This window comes from Osmerus mordax, chromosome 14 (genome assembly GCF_038355195.1).
Source record: "Osmerus mordax isolate fOsmMor3 chromosome 14, fOsmMor3.pri, whole genome shotgun sequence".
NCBI classification, from domain to species: Eukaryota; Metazoa; Chordata; class Actinopteri; order Osmeriformes; family Osmeridae; genus Osmerus; species Osmerus mordax.
Genome location: NC_090063.1, coordinates 14,665,208 through 14,680,912, shown reverse-complemented (window position 1 = coordinate 14,680,912; position 15,705 = coordinate 14,665,208). Strand labels below are relative to the sequence as shown.

General features: G+C 43.6%; 3 protein-coding genes across 3 annotated transcripts; 2 read left to right on the top strand and 1 right to left on the bottom strand.

The window, feature by feature from the left end:
- The first annotated feature begins 937 nt into the window (after nucleotides 1-937).
- Nucleotides 938-4,314, top strand: LOC136956457 (C-type lectin domain family 10 member A-like). The gene is made up of 8 exons (XM_067250349.1): nucleotides 938-1,085; nucleotides 1,452-1,616; nucleotides 1,743-2,006; nucleotides 2,149-2,297; nucleotides 2,600-2,712; nucleotides 3,494-3,667; nucleotides 3,972-4,104; nucleotides 4,237-4,314. Exons 1-8 carry the CDS (start codon nucleotides 938-940, stop codon nucleotides 4,312-4,314), a joined length of 1,224 nt encoding a protein of 407 aa, XP_067106450.1.
- A 1,985-nt stretch (nucleotides 4,315-6,299) lies between these two features.
- On the bottom strand, nucleotides 6,300-8,355 carry LOC136956456 (natural killer cell receptor 2B4-like). The gene is made up of 5 exons (XM_067250348.1): nucleotides 8,255-8,355; nucleotides 7,591-7,897; nucleotides 7,020-7,373; nucleotides 6,639-6,914; nucleotides 6,300-6,403 (listed from the first exon to the last, which is right to left on the bottom strand). Exons 2-5 carry the CDS (start codon nucleotides 7,787-7,789, stop codon nucleotides 6,300-6,302), a joined length of 933 nt encoding a protein of 310 aa, XP_067106449.1. The 5' UTR covers nucleotides 7,790-7,897; nucleotides 8,255-8,355.
- A 3,255-nt stretch (nucleotides 8,356-11,610) lies between these two features.
- On the top strand, nucleotides 11,611-14,731 carry stx3a (syntaxin 3a). Its single transcript, XM_067250588.1, has 10 exons — nucleotides 11,611-11,640; nucleotides 12,509-12,583; nucleotides 12,715-12,814; nucleotides 13,012-13,086; nucleotides 13,227-13,297; nucleotides 13,604-13,712; nucleotides 13,886-13,959; nucleotides 14,077-14,211; nucleotides 14,384-14,494; nucleotides 14,654-14,731. The coding sequence occupies exons 1-10, from the start codon at nucleotides 11,611-11,613 to the stop codon at nucleotides 14,729-14,731; spliced, it is 858 nt and encodes a 285-aa protein (XP_067106689.1).
- Nucleotides 14,732-15,705: the final 974 nt, after the last annotated feature.

Here is a 15,705-nt window from a genome sequence, read left to right as displayed (position 1 = left end):
AGCAAACAAACCACGACTCAAGGACATCCACCTCCACCTGCTGCGTAGTGTTTTAATATGCAGGCCCCTCCAACGTCGACTGTCATTACATGTGGTCGACAGGAGGGGGAGATATACCGTATACAATGCTCACTGGGCGTTATGGCCATACCAGACCTCGTCATCACAGGACTCAGGTACACACTCAAACTAAATATGTACAACACAGTTAGTTTTTCTGGATTAAAGTATTCCTACACAGTCCATTCAATGGTGAGATGATGGGTGATTGGTCGCGTGGCTCCCACAGTGTAAGGGTGGAACCCTAGGAGCTGGCCTGTGACAATTCAGAAAGGGGTCTTGAATTTGTGTTCCCCGGGAAGGGGAAGGTGCGGGAGGTGTGTGTGTCAGAGCAAGAGTCGGAAGCAGGTGCCAGAGAGAAATGTTTGTTGTTTTTGATGTCCTCCATTAGTTTGTGTTTGTTTACCACCATTGTTGTTCCACCAGTTGCCCTCTCATCATGGAATAATGGATTCCTTGTTCTGTATGTGTGCATATGATAACTGTATCATACTGTATCTCCACTGTATATAGATTATATACTCTTCTATAATCATGTGATACACCTACATCTACTTTTGTAATAAATAAATACACTTGTGAAATTGGTCTGTGTTGAATTTGCTTTCATAATACGGGAACAGAAACTGTCCCATCTGATGCGCTTCCCTCTTCTTGGCCCACTATACGCTCCTCTCATCTTCACCCTTCCTTTCTCTCCCTTGACTCTCCTGCACACCATCTCACTCAAGTAGCCATAGCAACATCCAGGCATACCCTACAGCAAGTCAGGAAACAGACAACCAGGCATCCAAGCAGAGAGAGAGAGAGAAAGAGAGAGAGAGAGAGAGAGAGAGAGAGGGGGAGAGAGAGAGAGTCATCCAGGTGGCCTTGAGACATGGACACGGAAGAGGATGTGTACGCCAACGTGGACGACGTGTGGGCGACCGAGGTCGAGAGAGTGGGAGAGAAGGTGACCAGACGTGGAGACAGGGAGGTGGAAGCAGCAGGCTACCAGGTGTTACACAAGAGGCCAGAACTGACCGGTGAGTGGTGGGAGTCTCTCCAAACATGTGTACGGATGTGTACTTGCTATAATTGTCCTATAAACTGAATCACACATATGCACACATAACACGCATCCAAAACACAATCCATGCAACATATTTCCAATTTATATTGTCAATCATTAAGTAATTCAGTAACTAATTCGGTTAATGAGGCACGCATTCAAACAAAATTAAAAATACAAATATGACAACGTTTCCCATGAAAGAAATAGTGGTCGAAAACAGTTTTCGATTGGTCAGAAGCCTCAGGTTTTGAAGTTCCTCTTTCGGTCACAGCTGTACCGGCTTCCCACGATCAGCCGTAATCGTCACACGTAAACGCTTGTGTCTCCGCACCTGCAGAGGGCAAAGCTGTGGAGAGCCTCAAGATGTCTCCAGATGCAGACAGGAAGTTTGGGCGGGGCTTCTCTGTGGACAGGAAGTGTGAGCTGGGCCAGCGGGCTGTGCTGTGTCTTGGGCTGCTCTGTGGCCTGCTACTGGCTACAGTCATAGGCCTCTCTGTGTTCTGTGAGTATCACCTCACATTTTTGTTTTCTCAGTAAATGTATCTCACTTCTGAAAATGTGTTTTTGTTCTTTATATGGGTGTGTGTGTGTGTGTGTACTTTCCTCTTTAACATCATTTAAATAACAGATTTAAAGACCATCCATCATTCGACTCAGCTGCAAACTAGTTATGACTCTCTTCAAATCCAATATGATCTCTTGAGGACAGAGAGAGATCAGCTGCAAACCAGTTATGACTCTCTTCAAACCCAACATGATCTCTTGAGCACAGAGAGAGATCAGCTGCAAACCAGTTACACATCTCTTGGTACAGAAAGACACAAACAGCAACTCAGTTTTCAAAATCTGAGTTTGGAGAGAGACCATCTGCAGAGGATGGTCTCAAGATTGGGTGAGTTCTGACAGATACAAAAAATATTATGTTTCTATAAGTGGACATGAGTTAATTATATCCTAAATTGTAATTATACAAAGAAAATTAAATCATTGGACATTAGATCAAACGGCAATTAGACGGTTATCTCTATCTACAGAAATGTCTGCGGAATGCTGTCCTGGTTGGAAGAAGTTCCAGTCAAGTTGTTACTATCTTTCTACTGAGGAGAAAACCTGGGAAGAGAGCAACCAGTACTGTAGAGACAGAGGAACCAACCTGGTTATCATAAAGAGCAGAGAGGAACAGGTGAGAGATGGAGAAAGAGAGAGTGTGTTAGAAATAAAGTCAAAGACTGAGTGAGTGAGTAAGAGTGAGTGAGTGAGTGAGTGAGTGAGTGAGTGAGTGAGTGAATGAGTGAGTGAGTGAGTGAGTGAGTGAGTGAGTGAGTGAGAGAGAGAGAGAGAGAGAGAGAGAGAGAGAGAGAGAGAGAGAGAGAGAGAGAGAGAGAGAGAGAGAGAGAGAGAGAGAGAGAGACAGAGAGAGAGAGAGAGTGAAAGTATGTTTCAAAGGGAGAGATAGAGAACATCATACCCATTATTTCCTTCCAGGTGTTTCTAAATGGACTTCACTTCAATCAAAAATTCTGGATGGGTCTGACTGACACAGAACAAGAAGGGGTTTGGAAATGGGTGGACGGAACCAGACTGAAACTGACCGAAACGTGAGTTTGATCAAAAGATGTCATATGTCTTTGAAATGAAAAACTCTGTCACAGGTGAGTGCAGGAGAGTGCAGCAAGGTAGGATCAACACTAAAAAGAGGATTTATTTTCCAAAACATTAGCAAACACAAAGGTGACACTCACATGCCAAAACCACAACAAGGAATTGACAAAGACTAACCAAGGAAGGAACCATGAATACACACATGTACCAAACTAGACAGAGGAACAAGCGAGCAAACGTAAAACTTGACACGACACTGTAGGTGCAGGGAATCACACAGAGAGAACACATGGTGACACTGGGGGGAAAACATGCAATCTCTAAACTGGGGTGCAGCCATGGCCGTAACAAAATCCTCTAACAAGATAAACCTACAACTTTTTGATTTGCTGTCATACACTTTACAACTGAACTATGCCCATCCCCATATTTGGGTGATTTACAAAAAAACCTGTCAATGTGCTCCAGCTTTCTAAGTATTGTATATCTATGAAAAATCTGAAAGAAGTCGAACCAAAGGTCATAAGTTCTCTTCACAGTCTCTCATTTGTCTCTGCATTTGTCTCTGCATTTGTCTCTGCATTTGTCTCTGCATTTGTCTCTGTATTTGTCTCTGTATTTGTCTCTGTATTTGTCTCTGCATTTGTCTCTGTATTTGTCTCTGTATTTGTCTCTGTATTTGTCTCTGTATTTGTCTCTCCATTTGTCTCTGTATTTGTCTCTGTATTTGTCTCTGTATTTGTCTCTCCATTTGTCTCTGTATTTGTCTCTGTCTAGATTCTGGAGACGGGGAGAACCGAACAACGCGCATATGAGAGAGCACTGCGGAGTGTTCAACAAATTTCCTAATCATGTTCATTTATCCTCATGGAATGACGAGCCTTGTGAGATACGTTACCGATGGGTGTGCAAGAGGAAAATGGCCGTGACCATGGAGAAGATCGAACATGAGTGACCTTGAGTGTCTTGAAAGAATTTCAGAAATAAACCTTGCCTTGTGTGACGTGTCTTCCAAACAAAAGTGTTTTTGTATATAATCACGTTGTGGTTAATGAAACTAGATCAAAACCAACTGAATGCCAGAGGAGTCATATAGTGAAGCTCTAGCTTCCTTCTGTCCATCCTTCTTCTACCCTCTCCTCCCCACCCCTTTGTTCAATCTCTCTCCCTCCTGCACCTCCTCCTACTCCTTCTACTCCTCCCGCTCCTCATATTCCCCATTCTCCTCCTCTCCCTCCTCACCCTTTTTTCCCAGCATCAGCAGATGCTCTAGCTCCAATCTCTGGTCCGGCTCCAGGATGAACCGCCACCTGGAGGGGACCCCCAGGTACCGTCTCACCTCCATGCCCAGCGAGGGCTCTCTCAGCTCAGCCAGACCGTGGAGGAGAGTCAGGGCGGTCTGGGGCTACGGCTCCTGTCCCAGGACCTCCATAATGTACCCTACTGTCCTCTCAACCCCCCCTTGACCTACTGAAGCTCTTGTCCTTTTCCTCAACCATGAACCTTGACCCCAGACCTAGGAGGCCCTGATGGGCCGTGACAGAGAGGCCGAGGAGGAAGCGGAGGAAGAGGTCATGGCGGCCATGTTTGTAGTTTAAGACCTTGTCTACTGCCATTTTGTACAGGTTAAATAGCGTTGCTCCCTTGAACGGTCTAATCAGTCTGTCTAGGAGTGTAGGCCTGAGCAGTGCATTCCTCTTGTAGCGGGTGAACGTGTGGAACACATACAGAGCTGCCAGGTACTCTTGAATGCTTGTGTAGATGAAGCTGGACACACAAACACCACGATCGTTCTGGCACCCAACTCCAAGGGGCTGTCGTCATGCCATTGGACACTGCCCTCTGTGATGATCAGGTCCACGTAGGCGTATATGATGGTGTGGCTCCGCCCCCTTAGCTCTGACTGGAGGAGCTCCTTGGCCACTGACAGGAAGAGAGAGAAGAGGGAGAAAGAGAGAGGAGGAGAGGGAGAAAGAGAGTGAGGAGGAGAGGGAAAAAGAGAGGAGAGGGAGAAAGACAGAAAGGGAGTGAAAAGAGATCAAGAGTGAAGAGAGAGAGAGACAGTAAGTAGTGGTGACAGAAAGAGAACTTGTTAAACACAACTTTACACAACATTATTCTATAGTCACATGGTAGCATTTATATTAAATTAAGACATGGTAGATTTAAACAATTTACTAATTGCTTGTAATCACCCTCTTCCTCCATTGGTGCTCCTTGTGATGACTGACAAAGTTAGTGAGCTGGACTTGTTATAAACAGGAATCACACAACTAATCTCCTGTTGTGAAATATTGCAGACCTCCCAGCATTTCTCACCCAGCACAGTGTAGTACAAGCTGCTTACCACTAGGTGGGGGTCAAGCACTCTGCATCACCAGACTGTTGTACAATCTACTTACAGTAAAACACACACATTTCAATAACCATCACGTTTATTAAAATCAAACACAGACACGACTGAGAGCAACGCTTCCTGAAAACACTGACGTCTGGAAGCTAAATAGGAATCTCTCCGCTGTGTGAGAGATGTACTGTCAGTGGAAAAAGAACAACTCAGAAATCAACCTTAGGAAACTCGAAACTCATTATTCAAGAAACACATGGATACAAGTAAACATTACAATTGAATGCACCTGTTCAGAGAAAAATGTTTGCACCAACCGTGCAATGATCCTTTTGTGTTATTGTTGACATGTTAACAAAATATTAGACTATAGATTGTACCAGAAACTCGTATTTAGAATTTTAAGCCAGTTTCATAAATGTCTTAAAAATGTTGTACACCAGTCTGACATATTGACAACGTTTTATGTATCACATTATAAAAAATTAAAAGCAATTGATAAAAGCCCTTCTGTACTGTAATACAAATACATGGATATATGGATCAAAAACAAAACGTTCTAGTCTGTCTGCAATGTTTCTGATTCCCTGTAGTCAGTGTTGTCAGTGCTGATGTCATCGGTGCTGCCATAGCAGGGTCCCTACCAGAGAGAAGAGACACAGGTCAGTAAGGAGACACATCATCAACTATGTTTCTATTCTTCACTCTTTCTCTCGTTTCCTCCTTCTCTCCCTCCTCTTCTCTGTCTCTATGTATCTTTCTAACACCTTCCACCTCTCGCCCCCACCACTTTTATTTTCTACCTTTCCTTCCTCCATGCTTTCCATTCCTATTCTTTCTCTCCCTTCTTCTCCTTCTCCTTCTCCCTCTCCCTCCTTCCCCTCCTCCTCCCCCTATCCTTCTCGCTCCTCCTCCCCCTCCTCCTCCTCCCCCTCTCCTTCTCCCTCCTTCTCCTTCTCTATCTCCCTCCCTCTTCCTCTCTTTGTCTCCTTCTCCCCTGTTCCATCTTCTTGCAGTGTAAACAGTGCTCTAATAGTGAGTGTGGTGTAGAAAACTGTTGCTGTTCTTCACCAATGAAGGGTTTGTTTCAGGATGACTCTGTTGACCCAGACAGTTCAGTTCAGCTCCTCCCAGGTTGTTTCTCTGTGTGACTGTGTTCACAAACATACTTTATATAAATATAAATCCATGGCTGAGTTTAGGCCATCAAGTTTCCGAAGACAATCATACACACGTTTACTTACCCTGACTTTGGCATAAAACACAGATCACACAGATCACAAATAGGGAACCTATCACAGAACCAACAACAATCATCGTATTCTTTTGGCTGGGAGGATCTGAGAAAAAATAGTCATAGTTATAGTCATATTTTGTACAGGTATAATACTGTAATACTCATTAGCCTGACTGCTGTACACAACCTTAACAGTCCAAATGATTTGTGAAGTTAATTTTTTGTAAAATAAAACTGTGTGCCTTTTCATTTGTGACAATAAAATAACAATACAAATGTGTTTGTAACCCAGAGACAGCCGAAGCCAAACAACAGAACAGCAGAAACAGCAGACTGACCTGGACACAGCTCTGTCTTGTTGAGGTTGGCCGTCTTGTTGCTGACAGGGTTTTCAGCCACACAGCTGTAGGTGTCTCCATCTTGGTTCTTTATCTCCAGAGGGAGAGACAGGACCCTGGAGAGATCAGGACTACTGGTCTGGTTGAGTCTCTCCTCTCCTCTGTACCAGAACAGGGTCACATCTCTCCCGTTCTCCACAGAACACTCCACAGTACAGGTGTCTGTGTCAGCAGACAGACTCAGGAAGGAGTGGATGGATGGCCGAGACACTTCATCTGAGAGACATCAAAGAACGAGGACAGTTGGTCACTAAAAACTGTTGAAAAAAGGATTTTCAGTCACCAGACTCATACTGAACAGACCAGTGATTCCACACTCACCATTAACAATGACTTCATAGAGACTGTGGTTTTCTGACTGCCTGGCCTTTAACTTCTCCAAATGGTAATATCCACTGTGATTAGTTGTGATGTTTCTTAAAGTCAGACAGCCATTGCGCAGGTCCATCTGCAGTGTATCTTTGAAGTGATCGTTGTAGTCCGTTTTGCTGATGTTGTTTTGCCAGCGTGCAATCCAAGTAAAGCTTTGTAGAATAATGGGACTGTACCACCACTGAAGATCATAATCCTGACACTGTGTCTCACTACACAGGTCAGTATCCAAGTAAGTGTCCAGAGTGGTGGACTCACCCACCTTTACCCTCCTCTTTTCAAAGTCGTCATGTGAGTTCTTACCTGAATAGAAGCATGAAAGAGAGAAGTTAGCAATATTATTTGTAGTACTATTTATACTGTAAAAAATATATATATATTAAGACACCGAACCAGGGACGCTTAAGGCTGGTTATACAAAGGCCATGTTAAACCTACTATCAGATAATGAGGATGGTAAGGTTGAGAGAGACAGAGACAGAGACAGAGAGAGAGAGAAAAGAGGCTGTATTAAACTCACCATGGACTTTTATGTTGTAATATCTGTTAGAGCCATGAGGTAAGATATGGAGAGAGAAGACCCCAGAGTCATTGGTCTTCATATTCACGATGGTGATGGACCCATCATGTTTGTGTGGTGTTATTCTCCCATGAAACCTGTTTTTTTTCAGCCAGATAAGGTGTGCCATTGCTGATTGTGACAATAAATGTTGCGTCATACAGCCATGAGATCGATTTTTTGTATGGATTAGTCACGCTTGTGTTCAGGGTGATGTTGGACCCTTCCATCACTATGATGCTGTAATCCTTTTTGGCCTTAACCTCACCTGGAAAAAAAGGCAAGGAAAAAGAGTTACTAAGTAGAGCTTTAACCTAGGTTCAAACTGAAAAGAGCCAGGAAGAAAAACAAACAACCAAAGATTCATAATAGGTATCGTTTACATTGCTACATTGAGAAACAATCTAGTGATTAACAATAAACGAAGATATTTGTCTTGTATTTTCACCTGATTATGTTTGTAGTTTATAGTGACTCGAACCAAGGCTAACTATGAACTGCACATCATGACTGTGCAAGGTGGGAGTCCAACAAACATCATGTCCAACTTGTTCCGTACAAACATCAAAGAATCCAGCAGGTTCAAACCACAGCACAGAACCACATCTGTAACTAAATCACTCACCTGCGATTAAGTGAAGAACTATCAAACTGGTTATCACAATCTTCATTTTTCGAGTATGTCACACTGAGGGTTTAGTCTTAACATCAACTTTTTAGTTTCATTCTGGGCATCTCATGATCTAGTTCACTTTTTTAAATGACCACATCTTTGTGAGTGTCTCAGTTGGGCATTTCCAGTTGTTCCAATCCTGGCAGACAGACAGACAGAGTCGTCCAAAGGTTACTCCCCCCTCTAGCCTTAACCAGGCTGGTGGAGGCAAAACTGGAACCTCTGCACAGTGTGGGAGATGGGTGCTACTGTCAGTGTCAAATGTACAGCTGAGAAATCAAGCTTAGGAAACTATAAACGTTTAATTCAAGAAACACAATGCAGTGTGTAAGATAGTAATGTTTATTTTAAAATAAGGTTTATTTTCCCTGTCAGAGGACCAGCTGGGGCAGTCCAGAAAGCGCACTGGCCTAGAACTGTCTCTTCTTGTCCTCCTTTCTCACTCTTTTCATCACTGCCTTCCACTTTTTCTTGGCTTCCTTCACCTCTCTCTCGTCGGTCTTCCATAGGCAATGGCAGGTATACAGAGCTGTTATGAAGCACTTGTTCAAGGCCTCCTCCTTCCTAGTCCTTTCGCTATCAGTCGCCTTTCTGGCCTCCCTCTTCTTTCTCATGGACAGCCTGCAAGCGGCCATCTAACCGCAAAAAGAAAACGAAAGTAAGTATGTTTGACTTTATCCAACATTTTATCATGACACTTAGTGTTCTTCGTAATAATTCTATTTTCGGATTTCTGAGTTTCTTCACATTTCACATTCACATTTAGTCATTTAGCAGACGCTCTTATCCAGAGCGACTTACAGTAAGTACAGGGACATTCCCCCGAGGCAAGTAGGGTGAAGTGCCTTGCCCAAGGACACAACGTCAGTTGGCATGACCGGGAATCGAACTGGCAACCTTCGGATTACTAGCCCGACTCCCTCACCGCTCAGCCAACTGACTCCCTATTCTTCAGCCAATAAAAGAGAAAAAAAAAGTATTGGTTAACTAGAATCAACTTTCAATGATACTTCTACTTGTCACATGTCTAATGATAATTTTTCTCTTACCTTTTGGAGTTCACCCCTCACTGTGACCCTGAGGTCGGCTGTCTGTGAGGTGAGATCTGTCTTTACGTTTTACATTTTTACATTTTAGTGATTTAGCAGACGCTCTTATCCAGAGTGACTTACAGTAAGTACAGGGACATTCCCCCCGAAGCAAGTAGGGTGAAGTGCCTTGCCCAAGGACACAACATCATTTGGCGTGGCTGGGAATCGAACTGGCAACCTTCAGATTACTAGCCCGACTCCCTCACCGCTCAGCCATCTGACTCTTTACAGTCGTGGCCAAAGCTCTGCAACACTGCTGGACCTCTTGACCAATTTTCAGCACAGGCGCAACGGCCAAATGGCTCTTCTGATGAGAAAAACAAGTAGAACAGATACATGGTGTTGGATACTGGAAACCTGACTTGAAAAGTGCATACCAGCCTTTTTGGCCAAGTAGATCAAAAGCAGAACGTGTGGTGAGACAAAGTTATGATTTAAACATCCTTAACCCTCGTGCTGCCTTCGGGTCACATGACCCAAAGGTTCATAACGAACCATCGTTGTGTTTACCCAATTTTACCCAATACAAAAACAAATTAAAATAATTTTCTTTTAACCTTTGCAATGTGGGGGGTCTGACACAGCCTAGCTGTTAAAAGAAAATGCTTCACTTTGTCTTTGTATGTGGTAAATCTGTCGCAATACGACGGTGGGTCACAATGACTGATGGGTCAGAATGACCCGAAGATAACACAAGGGTTAAGACCTTTACCTTAGACAGCACTCTCTTCAGAGTGTTGAGCTTCAGTTTTATGGTGGAGCTGATTCTGGTGACAAAGCTGTGTCCTCCTCTCTTGTCTATCAGCCTGATCTCTTCTTCTGTCTCCAGCCACTCATCCTCCATGTCCGGGTCATCTCTGGCCTGCTGCTGTAAGGCTCTCTCCATCTCCACCATTTGTCTCCTGGGCTCGTACCGGCTCACCTGAAGCTCATGGTCATCATCCCCTTATTTTGCCTACTCTCTGTGTAGCTGAATTTCTCCACGTTTAGTCTAGTGACATCATAGAATTCAGCCTATGTCATAATGGGACAGTAGATTGTCAATGTGGTTCAGTAAGCTGGATCAGAACCCTCTATCAGAATCATTTGATCAACAGGTTCTGAGCTGTATAATCATAGATCTATGTGTATAACTACCTCAAATGTTCAGAACATTTATTATTAGTATTTTTTTGTTTTCTTTCGTGAGAGTGAAAGCTTTCTTTAGCTTGAGTACAAAGCTTTATCTATAAACAGTGATAGAGAAATGAAATAAACAAAAGCATCAATAATGGAAATAAACAATAAAACAATGGGAGTGTCTGGGGGTCTCTGTTCTTTAGTGCACAGCTGTTTCTTACTGTCCACCCCAATCTGTGGACACTGAGACTAACTACTTTACCCCTGGCAGAGATGGCAAAAGTACAAACATCCTTCATTCAAGTTACTACTCGTAGGCTACTCATGTTTAAAAATCGTTGAAGTGCTGACTACACTTTTTAACTCAAAGTAAAGAAGTATGGGCTCTGACATAAGTAAAAAGGAGACGAGCGAGGAGGAGAGAAGGAGAGGGGAGGAGAACAGAGAAACCTAAAACAGAGAAAATCAGAGCACAATTGAGTACAGAGTAGTATAGTAGTCCTCATCAAGTAGGCTACTCATCAATAAGGCAAACGTTTGTTTTGCCAGCAAACAAAAACTTTTTTTTAAAGAGATATCATCTTTAATTGAACAATTAGGCAATATGTATATCTGTCTCCGGTATTTGTTTCGTTTATTTATTGTAATGCCATTCAGTAATCGCGGGCTCTTGGCTCGACCAATAGGGCTTCGGTGCGCCTTTACTCAAGGTGGCACGAGCGACTATATGGTCAGAAGAGAGAGAGAGAGAGAGAGAGAGAGAGAGAGAGAGAGAGAGAGAGAGAGAGATTTGCCGTCCGGTACACAACTGTCTTAATCCGCCCTGAGAGGATAGGCTTAGTAAAACTACAGGTTGGTGTCTGTGCAGCCATATTGAAAAGACATTCTGACCATTTTAAGTGTACATGTGATGAGAATAAGATACATGTGTGGGTTGCCTGTTTTCCAAAGACAGGACCCCTTCGTTATTGTTTAGAGTTTTCAGTTGGATTAATGAGGCCTAATAATTTTGCCTTGTAGTTTGGTAGCCATTTTATTAGTCCTCGTTGATTACAATATTGTTTCTGGTGTTCGAGAGAATTCTCACACGTTTTCAGGATGAAGGATCGACTGGAACAGTTGAAGGCCGTGAGTTTATCGTTTTAATTTATTTTTGAATGAGGAACATAAAGACTACATAAAATAGGACTACATATCACTAAACGGTCATCGCCATTATCGATAGTTCATTGAGTTTATGACGGCCCACAAAAATGCGAATGTGAGTGCTTGCGGCAATTAATGCATTTTTATTAACATTGGACTAGGACTTAAACCAATGTCCGTAACAATTTTGACCAATAGTGACCAAAAGTCTACATTGGTCTTTTAATTAGGTATTTATTTCGTATTTACCTCACCTTTTTGTCTCAACATGGGTGACAATTACTGACGTGTGTCATTGCACGACTCTCTTCTGTTAAAGAGAGTCGTGCAATGCACGCGTGAGGAAGTAGTGAGCTATATCACGCCACAGGTGGCTGTGGGCACGCACCGATAACGCGTCATCTTCACACCAGACTGTCCTGCATGTCTGAATGAGAACTATGTCCATTCATAAGGGCCAGTTAAATGAGTGGGTATTAGGGAGGAAGGGAGGGAGGGAGGAGGAAGAGGACAGAAGGGGATGATGAGGGAACGTGGAAGGATAGTTTTTCTTTCTTTCTGAAGTTTCAAGATCATGGTGGGGATGACTACATCCTTGGATCCTTTTTGTCTAAAGCTAGGCTATATTAAGTGTTGGTGTGTGTGTGTGTGTGTGTGTGTGTGTGTGTGTGTGTGTGTGTGTGTGTGTGTGTGTGTGTGTGTGTGTGTGTGTGTGTGTGTGTGTGTGTGTGTGTGTGTGTGAAAATGAGGGATGTATTTTTGTTGGAGCACCATAAAGCTAGGCTATATTAAGTGTTGGTGTGTGTGTATGTGTGTTTGTGTGTGTGTGTGTGTGTGTGTCTGAGAGCAGAAAAGTGACGTGGGTGGTGATGATGTGGAGGTCCCAGTGGAGAACCAGGCCTTCATGGATGACTTCTTTGCCCAGGTAAATTCTGTGTGTCCAAGGACACACCATGGGAAAGTGTATGTTGATGTGTGTGTGTGGTTTAGCAGCTGAGAGCTTGCATGCGTGTGTGTATGAATTTGTCTTTGTCTCATTGCCTGTGTCTGCCCCAGATTGAGGAGATCCGTGGCAGTATTGATAAGATAGAGGAGAGTGTGTCAGAGGCCAAGAAGCTCTACTCTGTCATCCTGTCTGCTCCCACATCAGACCAGAGTAATCAATCATCGCACCACCACTCATCATGTCTTTCTGTGTCTTCCTCTTCCTCTCTCTTTATCTGTTCATCTCAAACTCTCTCTCTCCCTTCCATGCATCATCATCCCATAGTAATTTCATGCATTTTCCTCCTTCATTGTTCACCGTTTGAAACCACCATCTCACTGTCTTCCTCTGTCTCTCTGTGTCACCAGAGACACAAGATGACTTGGAGTCGATCACTAATGACCTCAAGAAATCCGCCAACAACGCACGAAACAAACTCAAGAGTAAGTCTCGCCTCTCCTTCTTCTCAATTACATCTCAGCACATTCACAACAAACATGGTGGACCGTACCGGTCTTTGTTATCATCGAGGCCGGTAGCTATGTCTGTAGTCATGGTAACAGCTGTGTTTTGGTCCGGCCAGACATCGAGAAGCAGCTGGAGACCAACACGGAGGAGAGGGCGTCAGCTGACTTGCGGATACGCAAGTCCCAGGTAAACACCCACCCACAGGTGTGGAGGAGGTGGTTCGGGGACCACACCTGGGTTATGCATGGTAACCTCTCCTGACAACAGCTGGATTGGTTCAATTCATCCCTCGGTTGAAATATCCCCCACTCTTTGCACAATAGCTTGTTATGTGGGTCCAGCAGGCTAAGGTTTGATGCTTACGGTGGAGGGGTCTTGTGTGTTTCGAAGTGAGAGGACTGGGATGGAGACCAGTGAGGTGGGAAGGGATTGTGGTTCTATGAATCTGCACCACGACAACCTGTCTAACCAGCAACGTACTCCGTTTCCCAGCATGCCATTTTGTCCAGGAAGTTTGTGGAGGTGATGACCAAGTACAACGAGGCACAGGTAGACTTCAGGGAGAAGAGCAAAGGGCGCATTGCTCGCCAGTTGGAGATCAGTGAGTCAAAATCTTCAATAAGCATTTTAGTCAATTAATTTGTTCGGTCGGTCAATCAGTTGGTCAATTAGGTGTTATGGTTTGTTGCTTCAATAGTCAGTCAGGCAGTCAGTCAGCCAGCAAGTCAGTCAGGTGATATGTTTGTTAACCCTTTTTCTGCTCTTCCCTTACAGCGGGAAAAACAACGACCGATGAGGAGTTGGAGGAGATGTTGGAAGGAGGGAACGCGGCTGTCTTCACTGCTGGGGTAAGATAGTGTGTGTGTATCCATGGTAACAGGGTGTACATGGACAGCAGTGTAAGGATCCCTCTTTATCTATTTCTCTCTCTCTCTTTATCTGCCTCAATTTCTCTCTTTCTGTAGATCATGGACTCTGGGATGTCCAAGCAAGCCCTGAATGAGATTGAGGCGCGACACAAAGACATTGTTCGTCTGGAGAGCAGCATTAAGGAGCTCCACGACATGTTTGTAGACATCGCCATGCTGGTTGAGAACCAGGTAGTCCTCTCATTGGTCAGAAAACACAGACAGCTAGCCCTCTCATTGGTAAAATAAACAGTAAGGTAGAACTCTTTGACTGATTTAGTACCCTATATCTTTTTCTTTCCATCTTTCCTTCTATCCTACTTTTTCATCTCAACCTCCCCTTTCATGGTCCCACCCATGAAAGGGTGGAATGATTGAGAGGATTGAGAGCAACATGGACCAATCAGTGGGCTTCGTAGAGCGGGCGGTGGCAGACACCAAGAAGGCTGCCAAGTTCCAACAGGAAGCTCGCAGAGTGAGTCGAGCAGGTTGTACTGAAAATTGTTCTTGTATTTTGTTTGTGCACTCCTCCCTCACCCAATGCTCTCTTTCCTTCTCTCTTTCCATCCCCCTTTCTCTCTTTCCATCCCCCTTTCTCTCTTTCCATCCCCCTTTCTCTCGTTCACGCCTACAGAAGCAAATGATGATCATGTGTTGCTGTGTGATCCTGGCTGTCATCCTGGGATCCTTTGTCTACAGCTTCTTCAAATAGTGCGGCACGGGTCCAAACAAACAACAACAGACAAACAAATAAACAAGCTAGCTACCAAATAAACAAGCAAACAACCTGAGCTGGAAGGAAACACACTGCTTATCCCCACCATAGAATGTCTGTCCCTAGATCAGACAATAGATCCTCTCCCATGGATTTGAATGGGCATATCAGTTCTATGGATTGTATTTCTGTTGAGTTCTGTGTGGTCCGCAGTGTCGGGTGTTGTTGTATGCATTTATACGTGTGTGAGGGAGAAGATATAGAGATACTGCCATGCTGCTCATTCTGATCTTACCCTCCAGTCCTCGTGTAGAAGGAAGGGAGGTGGTGATAGGATGGAGAGAAAGGCTTCATTATGGGCAGCTTCAACATCAACTTACCCCAGTTTTGACTGTGTGCATATTATCTGTGTCTGTGTGGTTATGGGTGATTGTTCTTGACATAGGACTTTGTGCAGTGTGTGTGCATTATGTTAGACTGTTAGATATGTTCCACCCAGACTCTGTTGACAGTCTCTTAACTCTGAAAAACAAGTCAAAAATAGATAGCACTATGTTCTGTCATGTTCGAGGAACCTAATTATTATGGTGATACCTAAAGACGATAATGAAGAAGAGGTTTGCTTCTTTATTTTTTATTAAAGATTACCCCTAAAAAACTGCCCTGTTGTCCTTTAAAAGACTGTGGTGACGATGACATTGCCTTGGCAACCCAGTATGTCATTGTATTGTGTTATGATGTTTTTAAATTTGGATAAATTGATTTTATTTATTTATAGATGTATTTATTTAATATGTTTTGATTAATACAACTGCTAGTGTGTGTCTGTCTCACTGTAGTGCTAAATGCTTAGTAGCCTCTGGTAGGCCTCTTCATCTGTTAAGTAGGCAGTATTATAATCTGTGTGGTCATAAATCATCAATTGCAGTAGGTTTTCATAATACTGTAGGTATATGTAATGTATTTGTATG